The sequence below is a fragment of the Saccopteryx leptura genome, chromosome 13, assembly GCF_036850995.1.
Source record: "Saccopteryx leptura isolate mSacLep1 chromosome 13, mSacLep1_pri_phased_curated, whole genome shotgun sequence".
NCBI lineage: Eukaryota > Metazoa > Chordata > Mammalia > Chiroptera > Emballonuridae > Saccopteryx > Saccopteryx leptura.
This window is the reverse complement of record NC_089515.1, coordinates 2,946,341-2,966,340: the sequence shown is the minus strand read 5'-3', so window position 1 is coordinate 2,966,340 and position 20,000 is coordinate 2,946,341. Positions and strand designations below refer to the sequence as shown.

The following is a 20,000-nucleotide window of genomic DNA, read 5'->3' as shown; positions in this document are numbered from 1 at the left end:
GTGCCGGGCAGGGCTCGCCGAGGTTTAAACAGGGTTGGAGCCGTTTTACGAGAGAGACAAGTGACAAGGAGAGAGGAAAGGAGAAGAAAACAACAAGATGAGCGCGCCGGGCTCTGCCGGGCCGGCTGGAAGAGAGACGGCTGTTTCCCCTCGCCCGTGTTCAGTACTGTAAATAATCTGCCTCGCTTTCTGTGAGCTCCAAGGACGCCGTGGCAGACATCCACGGCAACAGCAGGGGGAATTCGTTTACTTGGAGACCATGGGCGAGTGTGTACACTCTGCTGGTGAATATTAGATGATTGGATAATGAGGTGTTAGCCAGGAGAGGCTGCACGCAAGCACGGAGCGGTGGTTTCTGGGGGGCACGTTCTCCTGCAAGAATGTGGGGCTGACTCGAGGCCAACATCCTGCCCCCACGATGGGCCCTTCCGGAACCAGGTGGAAGGATGGGAAACGGGCTTTGGGAACGAGGCGGCCAGACCCTAAAGTGGACTTCCCTAAGGGCCAGCTCTCCCAGGAAGCCACCCCCACGGACGCGTCCCTCTTCATCCCGGAGAGGGGCCCTGTCGGATCCTGGAGGGCACTGAGGACTGGGCATCCGTTACAGAACAAAACGGCATGCAGAGACCTCACCGCCTCTGCCTCTTTCCTGAAGGTCGATAACACGCTAGCTCTCTCATTCCCCTCCTCTCTGCGTCTTAAAATGATGAGTCACTTTTCTGGGGTGGGACCAAGTATTTCAGCCTCCTTGGGAGAGAGCAACTTGGCTCAAATGTTGATGAATAATAATAATTAATAAAAAAAATTGAGAAGCAAATAGAAAAAAAGAAGTCTTGATCAAGGATTGCTTCTGCAAATAGCTTTTGATTAGTTGAGCTTGATCTCCAAGGTACCCACGAGTGGCCTTGATTTTTCTAAACGCTGTGTTTTCTGCTTACAGTCAAATGCTTTTCCGTGCTACTTACAAAAATAAATACTGGTACTTGGCTCAGATCATAATAGCTCATTAGAGGAGGCTGATTTGGGGCCCAGCCTACAACCTAACACCAGAGGGCTGAGGGGCCCCCTGAACCTATCGCGTGGCGAGCTCCGGCTCTCTGGGGACGTGGGGACGAGGACAGGGACTCACCCTTCTTAACTGCGAGCCTCATTAGTGACGGTTGCTAGGCAAAGCACACACCTACCTTCAGCGCACAGGAAAGAGATAAACAGTACGTCATGGAGTCTAATGACTCCTGCGCCCGGGGCCACCGTTAATTACTATATTTTTGTTCTCTTATACCTTAGTCATTAATGGGGGAAAACAAATTGGTTTGTTTCTGTGGGCCACCGCAGCTTCATAAACTGTCCCCTGGTCTCCATACCTGAATCGTTCTTCATCCGGACCCTCTGCCCACACTCCATCCCTGTCCCTGGGGACATGTCCGCCCACCTCGAGGGTGGCTCCTGAATGCGAGACCTCAGAACGGGGGATCTGTCTTAATACTGCTTGGCTGGATGGGCATTTTGTGTCTAAAGGACTGAATCATGCTGTTTTGTTTACAATTCAGTTTAAAAAAAACAAAACTCACATTACTTTCTCAGGGATTCCTATTGGTCAGAGTCATGATTATTACCAACTGTTTTATAGAGAAAAAGGGATCTGGTTCTACAGGGGCCTGACCTGTCGCGGGGGCCAGTGTGCAGGCACGCAAGCGGGGCGTGAGTGAGGGGCTCGGCAAAAGCTACTGGAACTGCGTGTTTCTGAGCTCTGGCTGGAGGCCCAAGAGCACCCCTCCCTGCCTGTCTCTCTTACCAAAGGTCTTCTAGCAAGCAAAACAAGAAGTCACTTGGAAGCATTGGTATAAAACACTTTATGCTGTTTTTTCTCACACTCTCCACCTTGTTCCCATAAGAGATGTCCCGCCCTCTATCCATTCACCCATCCATCTGCCCATCCATCCACTATCCGTCCATCCACCCACCATCCACCCACCATCCGCCCATCCACCCACCATCCATCTACCATCTACCCACCATCTATCCATCCATCATCCACCCATCATTCATCCATCCACCCACCATCCATCCATCAATTCACCACCATCCATCCATCCATCATCCACCCATCATCCACCATCCACCATCCACCCACCATCCATCCATCCACCATCCATCCATCCATCATCTACCCACCATCCATCCACCCACCATCCATCCATCTACCATCATCCACCATCTATCCATCCACCCACCATCCATCCATCCACCATCCATCCATCCATCATCTACCCACCATCCATCCACCCACCATCCATCCATCCACCATCCATCCACCATCCATCCATCCATCATCTACCCACCATCCATCCACTCACCATCCATCCATCCACCATCCATCCACCATCTATCCATCCATCATCCACCCACCATCCATCCGTCCACCATCCATCCACCATCCATCCATCCATCATCCACCCACCATCCATCCATCCACCATCCATCTACCATCCATCCATCCATCATCCACCCACCATCCATCCATCCATCATCTACCCACCATCCATCCATCCACCATCCATCCACCATACATCCATCATCCACCCACCATCCATCCATCATCCATCCATCCATCCATCCATCCACCATCTACCCACCATCCATCCACCCACCATCTATCCATCCACCCACCATCCATCCATCCACCTACCATCCATCCATCCACCCACCATCCACCCACCATCTATCCATCCACCCACCATCCATCCATCCACCTACCATCCATCCATCCACCCACCATCCATCCATCCACCTACCATCCATCCATCCATCCATCATCCACCCACCATCCATCCATCATCCATCCATCATCCATCCATCATCTACCCACCATCTATCCACCCACCATCCATCCACCCACCATCCATCCATCCACCATCTATCCATCCACCCACCATCCATCCATCCACCATCCATCCACCATCTATCCATCCATCATCTACCCACCATCCATCCATCCATCATCCACCCACCATCCATCCACCATCCATCCATCCACCATCCATCCATGCATCATCCACCCACCATCCATCCACCATCTCCCTACCACCCACCCACCATCCATCCATCCATCCATCCATCTACCATCCATCCATCCGTCCGTCTGTCTCTCCGTCCGTCCATCCATCCGTCCATCCACCTATCCAGGGGCAGGAGATGATCCTGAACTGCATTCTAAGTTGATGATATCAAGGTGGAACCACCCACCAAAACATGCACAAAGTGTCTGGGGATGACCTACTGGATGGAGGCGTAAGACAAGCCAAAAATAAAAACCAAATAAATCAAAATTCCAAGAAGAGCTCTAAGCAAAAGAAAGCTTAGAAATGAACAAAGCACCGCAGCGAGGGCCGGGGCAGGTGAGGTGAGTGGGGGCGGCCGCGCCCCTCACTGCAGGGCGGGGGGGAGAGGCCAAAGAGGACCCTGTCCCGGGCCACTCTGGGAGCCCCCAGGTTCTGCTGGGCAAGGGGGGTGGCTAACCAGTGGGGAGGAGAGGGGGGCTGGGGAGAGTAACACAACATGAATCAACAGGAAAGAATGGTGCAAAGAAAAAGAAGCATCGCAAATAAAAATAAAAAGACATGTAGCATGTGCCTACCATTGTCCAGATAAGAAGGGGCCGTACCTTCTGACGGGTCGAGGCGGCGTGCCCGCCGCCCGTGTTTGGAGTTGTTGTGCACAAACATGTTGTCGGACACGGCCAGCACGTGGCCGTCCACGTTGACGGTGGTCGACACAACAACCTGTGAAGATGAAGTGGACGTGAGACTGGAGTTGGGACGGCAAGCCCCCGCCCCCCACGGTGCGCACTGTTTCCTGAGGGCTCCGCTGTCAGCTTTTGTTTGTTTTTTTTTGTTGTTTCTTTTTTGGCTAATTGGGGTAGGTGGGTGGTTCGGTTTTGTTTGGTTTTGTTTTGACTAGAAATTGCTTCTCTTCAAAACCTGCTACCCTAATTACAGTTTAATCTCCTATTATGCTAACAAGTGCATTCAATTCAGAGACATACTCTTCTAGCCATTTGCTTCAGAAACACCCCTCTGGGCACTCATTTTAAAGCTGCTGTTTGATTGATCTGTTCACATATTGATTGGATAGTTTATCTAATTAAAATTAGTTCACTGGAGACTGTCCTCCTTGAAGAGCGGTGAGGTGTCAGTTGTTGCCAAAAAAAAAAAAGGCTTCGTAAACCCGAGCGTCCCTACCGTCCACGTGCTAGCATGGATAGGGGTCAGTTTCACAGTTCCACGGGATGTCTGGCCATGAGCGTTTCTGCATGTGAAAAGGCTGAGCTCAGTGTGAACAGGGGTGGGAGTGTTTTCAGTGGGGGGGGGGGTCCGTTCTCAAGTTCACTGCAACGGTGGTGGGGACCCTGGTCTGCTAAGGAAATGTCCTTGTCTTGGGGTGAGAGACCCCCAACTGAGGTCCAGGTCAGAGGGGGTTGAGACGGAGAAGGGAGGGGGAGAGGGATCTCCTACTTGCAGGGAAAGTGAAAAAGGAACTCATGCAGAAGGGGGGTGGGGATGAGACCTGGGACCTGGGGGGATGGTCCCAGGTGACCAGCATCCCAGAACGCCCCACCCTTCATGGACTCAGGAGAGGGAAATCGCTACCCACCCAGCCTTGAGATATTTCCTTCATGAGGAGTGTCTGTGTGATTTATTTCCAGGGTAGCTGGAACAGCAAAGACAGGGGCCCAGGTCCAGCGGGGGGGGGGGGGGGGGGGGGGGGGGGGCGGACACCTTGCCACAGGAGCCCTGGGGCTGGAGCCTGGATTTGGGTGGAGGGAGAGAGGGGGTGGGGGAGGGGGAGAGGGGAGGCAAGGAACCTGGCTGTCTGCCACGTGGGGGCAGAGGCTAGGACCAGTACTACCTAAGAAACAGCCCCCTAGGGAAACGTGTGGTGTAAGCAGGGAAACCAGACGGGTTCATGTCCTTGTTCTGCTCGGTCTTCAGGGGTCAGAATACACCCCATAAATGGCCACGAGAAGCCCCCCGTGGACCTGGGTAACAATGTATCCCTATCAGCTCCTCCGGTGGCGAAGGTACCACATTGTGCACGGCCCGAACCATCAGGGAAACTGAGGGAGGGGTGTCCAGGGAGTCTGTTGGAATGCTCTATACTCTTATCAAACATGAAAACCTGTCACCTGTAAACCTAAAATGACTCTAAAACAAAACAAAACCCCCATCCTTTAGGGAGAAACAACTGATAAAAAATCATAGTTATGGGTTAAGAAAAGGCCAAAGCTACGCAGCTGCCCATGAACGCACAGGTTAGCTGTAGCTCTTTTATGGAAGTTTCTGGCCCCACAAGCAGCCTGAGGCAGGCCCGGGAACACTGCACCCCCAGAGCTCCCTCACGGGACGCTCCCCCCACCAACAGGTCCCTCCCCTCTGGGCATCGCCGAGACTACTGGAGTCTCTGCAGTGCCAGGCTCCTCTGCGCCGGACATAGGCTGCTATCAGCGTCCCCAGACCAGGGTGCAGCTCCCTTGGCCTCTCCTCCGTGGCCCAGAAGGGGGCCCTGCACTGCCCTGGTAGAGAGGGGGCTCCCGCACACCCCGGTGGCCCTCGGGACCCGGTGGCACAGGACTGCTCCTGTGGACCCAGACGCCCTCCTCCGGTCTGTCTGGCAGCCCCACCCTGGCACTCCACCCAAGGGGGCTGCAAAGACATGCCGCTGACACCGAAACACAGGCGTGGCCCTTTTAAGACTCCTAGACTATGGCGTGTGAAAGACACCAAGAAGGTAAAAATAAAATACGGGACACTGTCTTTGCTGTCATCTATATATAAGTCAGCCACCAAGGGAGAAAGAGCGTTGTTCAGCAGAGAAAAAGCAGACACGCCGGCACGCTGCCCGGCCCCCGTGGGCCTGGGCCTGCCCTGAGCCGCACCTACATCAAGGTGCTGAGCCTGGGAAGCCAGGTGGAAATACTGGGCAGGCCTCGCCCTCCCGTGAGGTCCAGGTAACCCTCTGAGAGGCAGGGATTAGCTAGAGAGACGTTAACTGGGGGTGGGGGGTGGGGGGCACATCTTCCTAGGAGCTGCGGCTCCACTGTGTAACTGCTGCTGCCCTGGGCCACCGGTGGGCTCGCCCGTGACCCCCACTCTGCTCAGACAGATCGACAGCACCTGGGAAGCCTGGGCAAGAAACAGAAGACAGGCCCCACTGTTGGCGAGAGACACGGTCCCGGCTCCAGAGCCCGAACGCTTCTCGGATTGGCTGGGCGGGCTCCCTGTTAATGTCTCTGATTGACTGGGTTGGCTGTCAAGGCCGATGTTACATGTTTTGCTAAAAGGCTAAAGCGTAAGTTAAATTTCTAAATAAAAAAAGAAAATTCCACCTTGAGCAAGTTGATGGCTACTCATCCAATGTACCTGCCCCTTCTAGTAGCTGCCAGGTGCCTTTCTGGCTGGTAGGGACCAGCGGCAGGTTGGTAACCCAGCCCAGAACATTTTCACAACAAAAATCAGCAAAATAAATCCATCATGGGGGGCAGAGTAGCCTCCACCCTGAAGTAACCTCCTAATCCTTCACAAACAAAGGCAAGAAAACCAGGAAGCGGGCTCATCCCTGATCCCTGAATGCAACCCAGGGCCCCAGCTCTCTCCTTGAGGTGAAGCCCAGGTCTGAGAGCAGTCCGGGACCACCAGGCAAGGACCTCAGGAAGGGAGAACGCATTGGGCCTGGGGGTGGGGGGGCTCAGCTGGGAAATGTTCTGGAATTTGTCAAAGGCCAGCATCCAACAGGTGAGAGGCTCCCTTTCATGAGGAGGGCCGGGTCGCAAGCATAGCCCTCTCCCCCTGAAAAATCAACCAACCAACCAACGGATTCCTGAGAGATCTCCAGCACAGGTTCCACATTCTAATCCATCCAACGTGCAGAGCCACGTGGAACAGAGGGACAGGCTACGTGTAGAGGCCAATCTTCAGAGGACTCTAATTTAAAAAATTCTGGAAGTGTCCCTTTGAGATGCACGCCCCCCCCCACCACCACCACAGCTGCGTGGAAGCAGAAAGCCAGATTGACCTACAGCTCCAACCAATCTGATTTCTGGGTGTCCCAAGCTCCCAGCCTAACAGCACCCAGGAACCAGGGCAGAATCAAAGGTCATGTTCTCAGTGCTGCTGTCAGTCCCTCTTGGGTTCTGAACGAACGAATGAGTGGACACAATGAACCAGGCACGCTGACCATGCCAGACCGGCTTTGTTCAGGCATTTGATTTTAAGGGTGTGATCCCATGAACCACTTGGGGTGTACACCCGAGCCCCCTTGAGGACGAATGATCGGTTTCTGAACAATGGCCACATCGGAGAATTCAAATTCCACCGGAGAGTCCGGGCCGGCCCTGCGCCTGTGGGCGTGTACCTGGAATCGGCGCATGTCCCGAGGGTTGCCCGCATTCTTCAGACAGTTCTGGTTGCACTTGAGGAAAAACTTTAGAAAGAATCTACAAAAATACAAAAAAACAAGAACAAAAACAAATGTACATCTGTTAGGGTGATCAGACAAAGAGACACATACTTTCTGAAAGACACTTTTGCACGAGGAGCAGTGAAGGCCCCCCCCCCATCCCGCCCACCTGCTGGCTGCCCGGGACAGGGGACAAGGCCAGCGCCTGGGTCTAATGGACAGCCTGGAGGACCTTCCTACAGAGGGAGTGACACAGGTTGGTCTTGACAGGATGGGTTTCCAAGTTCTGTTAGAATGGCTGTGACTTGGACGGGCCATGTCCTGCCTCCCTCTTTGCACAACGGACTGTGAACCGTTAGGGACATGCCAGCCAGAGGGACTGCTGGCTTCAGCACACAGAAGCACAACGTGCCCAGCTGAACTTGAATTCTTTTTTTTTTTTTTTAGGATGGCCAAGCTGAAGGACACACCTATCCTGGAAAGTTATGCTCTGTGAATCTGAAATTCAAATGTCACTGGACCCGGGCACTCTCTCCGGCAGCCCGACTCCCAGGGGCCATCACTGCCTAAGTAAACACACTTTTAAGATGCATTCTTCAAGTTACAACAGGTACAACTCCTAAGAAAAGAAAGGATGTGGAGGGTCGTGGCAGGGGCTACCATGACTTCTGTGAAAGGTCCACGTGAGTTTTTAAGGGAATAGTCAAAAACCCTCAGTATGACCATGATGCCTGTTCTCAGGCAGCAGAAGAGAAGCCGGCCGTCCCAAACCGGACGCAGGGCTGTTTTTCGCTGAGCTCTGCCCTTGCGTGGTGGCATGAAGAGCGTGCTGAGATGCTGTGACAAACACTGTCACGTTGTCCCCTCGTCCCAGCACGCTCAGAGACAAATGCGGAAGCCTTTGCCGTCATTATAACACCCGACCATGGGGACAACAGGGTCCCCTGTGCCTCATCTTGGGAAGGCCGGGCTCACGCCTCACCGGGTGTCTGGGCATCCCGTCCAGCAAGACGGCACAAGGATCCATCTTCTCCAGTTTCCTTGCAAAGGCCCGCCTGTCCCAACCGAGGACGATTCATTTCTTAGGAGGTTTCCACATGACTTCCTTGAACCCAACCTGGTGTGTTCAAGGGTCCTGGTTGACAGTCTTCCTACTCGGAAACAAGGGACCTCAGGAGACCGAGGTCCATCCCTAATTCACGCCCCAACAGACCCTGGACGCCTCCCACCAGGGCGGGAGAAACTCGGGTGGGCGGTGGAAGAAGCGTGTCTGCCTAATTCCACGTTCTTACGGACGGTGCGGCCTCGCTGACTTAGGGCCGGAATTTTACATCTTTTCTATGAACTCACCTTACCTACACTGGAGCTCCCGGTGCCTCTGAATACCCCACCATCTGCCGCCGTCGCTGCCGGTCACTTGAAATTCCACCCACCAATTTTTCCTAACCACCACCGCAATTAAACTCCACACACCGCAGCAGCGAGGTAAATTGGGTGCACCTGCGGCCACTCCGCACTTGAATGGCATCAGAAAGGGCCTAACAAGGTGAGGGCGTCACAAAGTTATCGTCCTCTCAGGCAATTAGGTTTTCACTTCGGGGAGAGCCGCGCGGTGCAATTATGCCGCACATTACGGGCCGGCTAATCTCCCGAGCGGGCGGCTGGCTGCCTGAGAAGCGGCTCATCTGTATGGAGCCGTCTCTCCGAGAACTCCTTTTGTGATGGGAAGGAGTCTCCCCCACACACACACACCCACCTCCGACCGACCTCCAGAGGAGGCCCCTTTAAATTCCTCCATGTCTTTTTAGCCGGCTCACCCCTGAGCCTCTGAGAGAGCAGAGAGCAGGTTTGGGGGGTTGCCTGACCAGCCTCTCTGCCTCGCACAGCACAAGGGCCAGCAGGGCCTCGCCAGTCTGTCTGTCGTCGTCGGGTGCGAAAATGAGTCCCACAAAGTTGGGTGCCGGGGGTTCTCTGGGGCAGGGATGCTCACGCATGCTCTTATCTCAGACGGGCTCCCCTCCCAGCGTCTCACAAGCAGTGGACGGGGCTTGGGACAGGTTGGAGCGTGCGGCCCTGGGGGAGCAGGGTGCTGTCAAATAGCGTGGCCCCGGGGACACAGACTGCGCGAGGGATGCGTGCGGGGACAAGGGCAGCTTCAACCGGGAGGAGGGAGACCCCGTGCCTATGTTTCACCCTTGCAGTGGTGACAAGGAACTCAAGGATTCACTCAAGCCTCCATGAGGGGGACAGCTCCGTCCGGCCCGCTGACCGCTGATGCTGTGCACGGTCATGTCGGCGTACCAGCGCACACTCAACACCCAAGGCTCGGGGAAACGCACTGTCCCAATGTTCAGAGAGGGGCTGAGCCAACTGAAGGCCCCGACGAAGACGTGGGAGGTCAAATGGTAATTCTCATCCGTTACTCAATTACCCTTTCATGGGCTGCCTTTTTATTTTCCTCCCTAAGAAATATCTGACAGTCACTTTACATATCTCTCTTCCAGAGGCTGGTACACAAAGGACTTAACCCTCTTGTTAGGGAAGGAAAAATCTCTCCTATGTCAGAAAATCTTTGGCTTTCACACCAATAAACTCTTTATTACTGCGCCACGCCGACGTGTGGCTCAATGGCAGAGGCGATAAAAATTCTAACCTGTCATTAGCACATTACGCTTAATTGTGTACAGTGTGTAGTTTCCGCGGCGGCTGCTGGCCCGTCGTCAGAATGACCATTATGTGCACTAATTCCCTGACCCTGTCTTTATTTCCCTAAAGAGTCATCATCTTTCACAGCAGGTACCGGAGTAAATCAAGCTTGAAATATGGGCTTTATTTACTTGTTTCTCTTGGGCAGGAGGGGAGCACCAGTCACAACTCCCCCCTAGTAATATTCCGCTTTGAGACGAGGCAGAACCCTGGAAGGTTTTTCCACGGTGGTTAGCGGCGGGGAGGGCATGAGGGAGGTGTGGTCTCATTACCCCTGAAAGCAGGTGTCCACCTGCAGAGCATTCAGGGATTAGGGGAGAAGATGCCATCTGGGTGGATCTCGCTGGCTCTGAGAAGAACGGGTGTTGGGGCCGTCCCTCTAACTCAGGAGCGCCCTGGGAACACAGGCACGGGGCCTCTGCCCACTGCGCCCAGCAACAGAGACCCTGAGTGAGAGCTGGCAGAGCCCGGGCCTGCCCTTTCTGCAGGGGACAGTGGCTCGACCTCTCCAACGGGGGCAGTGGCCACAGCTAGCCCACCTGCAGAGGGAAAGTTGAAAGTCGGGTTCCGGTGGCACGGGTCAGAATCGGCACCTATGAGGCCGGGACCCAGGGCCTAGGACGGGTCATGGCGTACAGCGTGTGTAAGTGGGGCTGCCCCCAGGTACCCTACCTGGGAGGGCGGGGGGGGGGGAGCAGCGACTCATCTAGAAGTCGCCTTCCGGATCTGTGTGTTTAAGCGATGAATTAGTTCATTTATATTTACTTTTATGAAGCTGATTAACCAGAGCTCCTCGATCTGATGAAAATCATTTTAATTGTAGTGTTAGGCTCCTGTGTAATCTCCATTACATTAGGCACTGTTTAAATTCTACATGGGTATTGTGCAAATTGGCCCTCGGTGAGCAAGCAGGCAATTAGGACCAAGCAGCGCTCCCGCACGCCGCCCCAGAACTTTGTGGCGTTGTTCAGGACGATCAGAAACAAAGGAGGCTGTTTAATTGTAATTTAATGGAATATCAAGGAGTCCGTGGCATTAGACACTGGCAACAGAGAGCAGGAGAGAAAAATTAACTGCAATTACGTTTGATTAAAGCTATACTTCTCAATAATCAGCGGTCCTGACAGGCCACGGGCTCTCGTGGGTTCCGGGATGGCAAAAGGTGTTGAGCAATATTAGGGCCAATAAAGGGGATATTAGCATAGCTAATTATAGCCCTGCAGAACCTGCAAGAGGCCTCTGTGTATTGTAATGTGTGAAATAATTGGCCAAGGCCGTTATCAATTACGTCAGGAATGAATTTGGTTTGTCAGAGAAAAGTGAGAAGAGTCGCTTCAGCTAACACCGTCTCCCCCCCCCCCGCCCCCGCCCCGCCCCCAGCCGAGAGGCAGTTGCCCACGTCCAGCACGAAGCCGCACCTGACCCGCGGCCAAACCGCTGATACACTGTCGCCAGCGAGCATCAGGTAATGCATGTCCCCACTGCCTGTCCCCACACAGCTGCTTATCACCCAATGGAAGCCACCACTCATGTCAAAATGATTCCTGTCCTTCTGCTCAAAGGAGGGAGAGACTGTCTCTTTAGCAAGGCAGTGGCGAGCTTGGGCTGACCGCCCTGGTGACCAGGGAAGCCTGGTGCCATTTCCGTGTTGGTGGGTCTCACTCGTTTGAAATCATGGCATCCCAGGAACCCTCTGCGTGGGGAATTTTTATTTTATTTTATTTTATTTTATTTTTTGGTCATTGTTACTTTTTAAGACGGGTCAGGCTTGGCCTAGGCCAGTTCTCGAAGATGTAAGTGACGGCCCCATTGCAAAGTGTGGCCCCCCCGCGCGGCCCCGTGGAGACAGGAGCGGGATTCCTCCGTGGCCACCTCAGCCCGGGTTAGATGCCACTCAGAGGAAGGAGCCCTGGACTCTGCCAAATGCCTCCGCTGACCTCCAGCCGCAGCCTAGTGGCTGATCTTCTCTCGGGCAATTATGGGAACGATGGGAAATCTAAGTCCAGAAAGAAAAGCGCCCGCCTCTTTCATGGGTGGGGCGGGCTCATCAGCCCGCTGTCGGGCAGAGCTAGCTCTTAATAAGCGGCACACAAACTCGCGATGGAAGGGATGAGCCTCCGTGTCACCCATCAAAAACCTCAAGGCATTCACATGTGAATCAGGGCACTGAGAGCTTCTGGAGGTCCCCGCAAACGGCGGAGACCCCATTCCAGATCCACCCCCCACCCCACCCCGGTTTCTGAGGCTGACTAGGAACACAACGCCAGGAGGCCGTTTCCTACGCAACCGCCTCGGCATGAAAACCGTGAGCATGGAAAAGCCAACCAGACCAGGCAGCTGTAACAAGTCACCACCCACCCATGGGTGGGTGCCAGGGCCTGGGAGCAGTGGGCTTCGTGGGCTCAGGGTTTTATTTTGGGGTGACAGAAACATCTGCAAGCAGAAGCTGGTGGTGGTGATGCCCAACCTTGTGGGCAAATGAAATGCTGCTGAACTGTTCAGCTTGAAATGGCTAATTTCTAGTGAGGTCACTCTGGCTTCCATTTTATCACAATGGAAAAGTCCCCGCCCCTCTCCATACTGACCTCCCACCCACCCCCCTGCCCCGCCCCGCCCCCAGAGAGGAGCAGGAAGACAGGCCAATGACCCTCTCAAGACTGCCCTGGCTGCAGCCCTGACCCGGTGACTACACTCTTGGAAGTAAACAGTTAAAAAGAGTCAAATTAAGAGACAGAGCCTTTAAGAGACTTTTCTCTGACTGATAAGCAACTGACCGGGTGGAGTGCTTCCTCGAAGTCCCTGCTAATTACTGGGAAGTCCCTGAAAGCAGTGGCCACAGCTGTGGCGTGCGCACCCGGCCATCAGCCACTGCCGTATTGATTACTGAGCAATCCTAGCCGATCGGGTTCTGGTGCTGAGAGACAGTGCCTCCTTCACAAAACCTGTAATGAGCAGTTCCTACACAAGACTACATTCTGCTGACATCAGATCTGCGCAGCGAGATAGGACACAGGTCAATACGGATCGGATTTCCAAAATGCGAGGGTCTTAATGTCAGGCCTCTCTTTTCCCCCCTCTCCTGCCATTAGCTATTACGAGTCTCACGTTCTTCCAGGCCGGACGGGAGGGCTGGCGGGGGGGGGGGGGGGGAATCTGCTCCATTAGTCTGATTTATTCTTCAAATATGCCATGACAAATTGCTTTAACACCAGACTTATTAAATTCTTGTACATTTCAAGTTATGGGTCTCATATACTTGTGCCTACATGACGTCACCAGGAAAGGGGGCAGAGGGTGACAGTATTGAATTTTACAGCTGGGCCCAGATGTCCTTTGTGAGGAGGGGGCACCGCCCCCTCCCTGGGAGAGAAGGCTGGGCTGCCTGACTTCCCCACGGCAGGTCCCCAGGCTCCCCCGGACTCTGTGGCCACCGGCACGCCCCCCCTTTCCTCCCGCCCCCCCCCCCCCGCCCCCGCACGCACACTGCCCTGCATGTAAATGCGGAGGTAGAGGAGGATTTGAAAATATCCGCGGCTTGACTCCTAGTTCAGCGACGGCTGGCCTTTGTCTGGAGGTGCGCTCCACTGTAGCAGAGCCCGTCTCCGTGGATGAGGGCTATTTTACTTCCCTGCGCTGGAGTAACCACACCGCATTAACAATATTTGTACTACAATCGCCCAGGGACCCACTTCCCAGATTCTATCACTTCTTTATCTCCTGACAAATACCTCACTATCGAACGTTATTAGGTTTAGAAAATTAACCCTTCACGGTCTGGAGCCGCACCAGGGCCCCGACCGTCCCTCCAAAGAAGAGCCTTATCGCTAAATCTGGGCTATAATGGTTTTTTCTCTCCATCACAATTTCAGCGCTGGCTGTCAAGAGGCTCTCATAGATACCATGATCTTGTTCTTCCGCAATGATTCTCATTAAAATGACGCCAAGAAGATCTGATGGGATTTAATAGCTTTGCCGGCCAGGTCCACGGCGCCCCCTCCCTGCCCCCACCCACTCCGGCCCAGAGCCTGCCGGGGCCCTCTCGTCGGAGAAATTTGTATGACTTGCATTAAACTTTTCCGGGTGGGTTTTTTTTTTCAACGTGTTCCGATAAGTAAAACCCAGGTAGACACCCTAGGCAAGCAAAGCGCCTGCCAGAGCTCCACGCGCACATGGCCCCGGCAGGGCGCCCGCCCCGGCTGCGCTTGTCAGGATTCTAGTTAGTCTTTCCCCATAACTGTTCTGATATTTCATGATAGTTTTGATAAAGGTTATCTGTTTAAAAGAAGTCAACCGCGCAACACAAGAGCGGCGTGATGGGCGCCGTATTTACACCAGGCCTTCCGTTTCAAGTGCCTATCTTTCTCTCTTTTTATTTTTTTCCTCACCCCCATCCCGCACCTCCCTTTTTTTTTTTTTTTAACCTATTTCTCTATTTCTAACGGGCGCTGCAGCCCTGACATTATTTCCCGGGCAGATCATTCGCGCTGTCAATCAGTCTGTATTTTGTCTTTTGCTGAGGGCTCATTAAAACAGCTTCCCCTCTCCCTCCGGACACGGCTCTATTTGCCAGCTCTGATCACGCAGCTCCTTTACTTAAGAAAAATGCCAGCATCACTTGGCTCACGTCAGATGCCCCCTGTGACTTGTTGCCAGCTCCAGGGGAGACTTCACAGAGACTCCGGCGGGCAGAGACGAAGTGGCCCGCGCGTGCGCGCGCTTCTCCCAACTCCAGGTGCCGAGCCGTCCCCACCCGCCACGCCCTCCCTGCGTGTGCGCGTTCCTCCGAGGAAGCCCATGACCATCACGGGAAACCCTCCCCCTACCCCCCCGGCCGTGCGGGTGTCCATCGGCCACTGCGCTCTTCCTCCAAAAACGACAGGACTTCTTTTTCCCATAGTTCTTCCCCACCCGCCTCCCCCCAATGTTCAAGCAGGAAAGATCGTCTCTGGTTCAGACACCCCCGCTTTCTCCATCCTTGCCGGCTGGCTTCATCCAGAGCCATCTTCTTGGCGGGGCTAAATTATTATTAACACCACCCCTAATAATAATAATAATAATAATAATAATACCCCCTTTTTTACACCCGGCCCGCACGTGCATGGAGTGGGGGGCCCGTATCGAAGCTGCCTTCACCGGCCTCTCCAGCCTTTTTAGGGCCCTGATTAAAAACTTATTAAAACATTATCAATGATTAATGGGAGCGTGGCTCTGAGTGGCAATTATTAGTTTTAATGCAGGTAATGCCGCTTAATGAGGGGGCACATGTGTGTGAGGCTGTGCCTTCATTACTCCTGCGTGTCAACAAATACAAGAGAAATGTGTGTCCAGGTCATCCATTACTTGGAACAGCACCCGGCTTCTCTCCTCACCTCCCTGTGTTGATGAGCCAAGGGCCATAAATTAATCCCTTTCTGTGGCTCCAGGAAGGAGGACCAAGGTGTTAAAACCCACGGAGCTGGCTGGGCTCCCCACGTTGCCACCGTGCAACTCCACATCTGCACGTCTCTCCTGGCGGCTTTTCTGGAGCCTCCGGCAACACGAGGATTTTTTTTTCTTTTTTTTTTTCCCTGGGAATTGTGGCGGGCTCTCATTGTCTCTGCTCAGAAACACAGGCCCCTGACCCCCCCCCCCCACACACACACACCCCCAGAGCCCACATGGATGCTTTCCTTTCTAGTTCTGCAGGGTTTGAGGAGGAGTTATGCTCTGTCCGCCCAGCACCTAATTCGTATTAACTCAGTTTTCCTAAATATCCCCACGCCCCGCATCTAAACGCCCATCTCTCGAAGAATGGGGGTGGGGACAGTGGACAGAGAGAGTACACACACTGTCCCCCTGGAGAGAAAGGCGTCCTAATGCTGGGATAGACACCCCGGGGAGCCACACACCGTTAGCGCCTGGCTGACACATCAGGGAGGCCAGAAAGAGGCCGCTCGGGGAATGGGTGCATTCAGGGTGCTAAGTAAGATGGGGGTGCAGGGGTGGGTGCTTCCTCCACCCACAGAGAAGCGTGGACACGTCTCAGCCCCACCTGGGATCCCCCCGTCCGGGGCCAACGCACAGCCCACAGCGGGGACAGGCGACTCTGACCAACTTCGCAAGTCACCTTTTATTTTCCGTGTTTGTGACAAGCAGCTCGGGCCGGGCTGTTCTCCACTATCTGTTTGAAGAGTATTCAGGACTATTTGCATCATTTTATCGCTAATGTATAATATATGGCTCTAAAGTGAGCCCAAGCACTGTCTTGTTACTGAGCATAAAAAACTGAAGGCAATAAAGATACATTAGCCCCGTGAAGCACAGAGGCGATCAGGCAGGCAAGAAAGGTTGCTGCTCAGAGTTAAGAGGCAACCTTTCTGCCTGACTAAGACAATGGAAGAGTAAAGAAAATGTCAAATCAAGAAAAGCTGGATTCAGAGATGAGGCAGCCCGGAATGACGTCGGTGCCATATTTTGTGAAACTATAATGCTGTCGGCAGCAAAGATCGGTGTTTCTGATTCATCTCGGGCCGCATGGCAAAGCTTTGTCAGTCTGTGCGCGGTATAAATAATTCAGGGTGAGAGATGGCAATTACAGGGCCCTGCACAACCAAAATGAATATTTTATGAGGACTAAAACTGCTCTGGAATGAATCATACACACGGAGTCGCACACACATGGCGTGTGGGCTCACACATGCCAGCCCCGGGAAGAGGGGAGCATGGCCCTGGCCTCCACTTCCAGGCGGGGACTGAGGGGGCCGGCTGGTGGCCACGGCGCACACCGGGACCCCAGCCCCAGCGGCCGGGCTGCCTGCTCTCACACTCCTGACAGATGCCGGGTGCTCCCCGACTCCCCCCGCCCCGGAACGCCCCGCGAGGAGCACGGAGAGACCACGTAGAAACTCGTGGCGCTACACTCCACAACTCTGCGTCGTGAGGCATCGTTCCGAAGCGAAGCGGTGTCGGGTTCTGTTTATTGTTCCGATCGCTCAGGCTCCCGGGGACCGGCGGGGGCCGCGCCTCTGCCGTGGCGGAGACACTGCTCTGACCTCGCGTAGGGGAGGCAGAACGGTTCTGTCGTCCTCCGTGAAACGAGGGGCCTGAGGACAGGAGGGGCTGTGGGAGCCTCAGCACGTGCTGGGCACACCGCCCCCCACCCCACCCCCACAGCCTGATTTCCCAGGTTCTTTCCCCAACAGAAGCACGGTTTCGTCTCTTCCTCCATCTCCGGACCCAGATCTTACTCGTAGGGCCAGGACCACGGCTCCTCGCGTCCTGAGGTCCAAACTCCCACGAAGGAGTGGCTTTCCCTCTCTTGGAACAAGGAATACGACCATGGCTATGGCGGGGCGGGGGCGGGGTTGGGGTGTAGGGTTATGCCAAAGAGAGTTTGTAAAGGCTGAAAGGGTGGTTTCATCTGTTACTTTTTCCTCCCAAAAACGCCCCTGGTGAACGGCTAGAACAAACAACAACATTGTTCGCAGGGCCGAGGAGGCCAGTCCCACCGGTGAATGGCCATTGTGTTTGTCCAGCTACTGATACCTGGGCCTTTGTGGAGGAGAGAAGGCCGGGGGCAGTGACATCAACACAGCACAAGTGTCCCTCTGTGCAGACACCAGAGCGGCCCGGGCCACGGTGGGAACTGGCACTCGATCCCAGGGAGAGGTTTCCTTTAAATCCACCTCCAGTGCCTTGTTTATGAAAACAAGGCTATTAGGTATATTAATAATTTGATAAATAGGGATTTTCCCTTAATTATTCATGAAGAACATTTGGCAACAGTAAAATTATATTCGCAGAACAGGTTTATAAACCAGCTAATTATAAATTAAGTATGCAAGAGAAAATTGCTAACCTTGAAATTAAAATATTTTATGATTCTGCAATTACCAAAAAAAAAAAAAAAAAAAAAGAAAAAGAAAAAAAAAAGGGTAGAGAATTATCCAAAGCCAGTTGTGAGCAAAGTACACAGGATCTCAAGAGAGGCGCTGTGTGGGCCAGGGGAGTGACCACAGGAGAAGTGGTCCCCCCCACCCCACCCCTCTGCAGCCTTAGGGGAGGCGGTGAGGGAAGGGCCTGAAGACAGCTGAAACTTTCCACGAGTCCAACCTGACAGGACCAGCCTCTATCCCACTGGACAAGGCAGGTTCGCATCCTCAGAAAGCCCCTGATGCACTCTGCCAAGGACACAGCATGTCACCTCTGCTGGCTGTCAAGCCCTGCCCCATCGATTGCTGTGCTGGGGGGGGTGGACACAAGGAAGCCTGGACGCCCCCCCCCACATCTTTCACAGTCCTGCTGCTGGGGCAGAGTGTACCCACTGAGCCTGTAGTCCAGAAGGACAAGGTTGGTGAGGGTGGCAGAGAGAGGGCGCAGTGCCGCTCGCCCCCACTAGAGGGCTTCTCACGTGGCGTGGAGGAGCACACAGATGCCCTGGGCACTCAGCGGCCTTCTGCCAACTTTGGACAGACCCCGTCCTCCGAGCTGGAGGTCCCAGCTTCCCCCTTGGGCTCCTCTGCCCACAGCCTTCCCGGTCAAGGGCTCTGTCCATCCCAATTCACAGCCTCCAGAGTCCCAGACAGCTAAATGGCCTGCAACGCCCGCCAGGTGAGTTTCACAAACGTGATCTCTTAAGCATAGGGGAACAGGAGATGAGGGAGGCCTTCACTCTCTTTTTAATGACTAGACACCCTCATCCTAAAATGTGGGCTGAGGAGAACAGGATAAAAGACAGCCACCAGGAGAAATGAGCTGCAGAATGTCCCCTAAAAAAAAAAAAAAGTTGGTGGTATTCCGTAACTTAGTTTCTGTGGTCACCTCACATGCTCAGTGAGTGCCCACTGCAGACACCCAGAAGAGGCAGGGCCAGCGCTGGCCCCAGGACGCAGGTGCGCCCCGCACTCCTGAAGTCACGGGGAAAACGAGCACAATTCACTTCGGCGTTTTTCTTGTTTTTTCTTTGTTTTTGGTTCTGGAGGGTAAGGACTTCCCCGAGAGCAAAAAGCCCTCACTTATTTGCTCCTGGAACAGAGAGCACAGCACAGGGCACCCTCTCCTGCCCGGCCACCTCGCCCTCACACGCAGCCAGGCTCGGCCGCCTGGGCATGGACAGCGTCCTCCATCAAAATGCTAGTGGCGTCCTCACGGAGTGCAGACGCTGCTGCTTCAATTAATATACAACAGAACCTTCAGCGGCACGAGCGTCCCCAGGCCATGCCGAACGAGCACTCCTGAACTGGGCCTCCGTGGGGTCTCGCAACACCGGGCTCCAGGTGCGGCACCGACCCCCAACCTTGCTCCAATCAGGGGGACAGACAGACAGATGTCGCTGCCCCAGAATCCCCAAGGCCCAGAGGGAACCCAAAGTTTGAGGACAAAATCGGCCAAGGGGACATCCGGCACTGGATAGCACGGTGATGGTGACGCAGGGAGAGAGGTGTGAGGCCCCCCGCCGGGCAGCCTCTCGTCTGATATTTGGCACGGCTCTGAGCCGCCTTCCACCAATTAGTTTACCTCTATCGGCTGGTGGCTGGAGCATATTTTTATCATTTGGAATAGACTATTTACCACTTGATAGGATACATTTCTTTCTTTACCTCTGGGACGCGCCACAGAGGCTAAGCAACTTCCCCTAACAATATTTAAATTGCTTACAAAGCCTCTCTAAATATTTGCCGTGTATTTAGTATGCCTAAGATCTGCCCGTTATCCCAAAGTCTTTTTGTGGTAAATTGCAATTTTACAACTTCATGCCCGTGATATATTTTGACAAAGCTCTGCTGACACCCTCTATTGGCCTCCAAAGGCAAAATAGCAGACACTCCACGAGCCACCAGAGAACTCTCAATTTGCCGTGA

General features: G+C 54.0%; 1 protein-coding gene across 8 annotated transcripts in view; it reads right to left on the bottom strand.

Annotated features, from left to right (window-relative positions):
- Positions 1 to 20,000, bottom strand: part of EBF3 (EBF transcription factor 3) — a 123,210-nt gene that overhangs the window by 37,075 nt on the left and 66,135 nt on the right. For 4 of the 8 annotated variants that reach the window (XM_066355062.1, XM_066355064.1, XM_066355066.1 and 1 more), the window contains exons 7-8: positions 7,411 to 7,492; positions 3,638 to 3,782 (exon numbers count right to left, since the gene is read on the bottom strand). In XM_066355062.1, coding sequence (XP_066211159.1) covers positions 3,638 to 3,782; positions 7,411 to 7,492 — 227 coding nt within the window. The remainder of the gene's footprint in view (positions 1 to 3,637; positions 3,783 to 7,410; positions 7,493 to 20,000) is intronic. The other 4 variants (XM_066355063.1, XM_066355067.1, XM_066355068.1 and 1 more) reach the window with 1 other exon arrangement.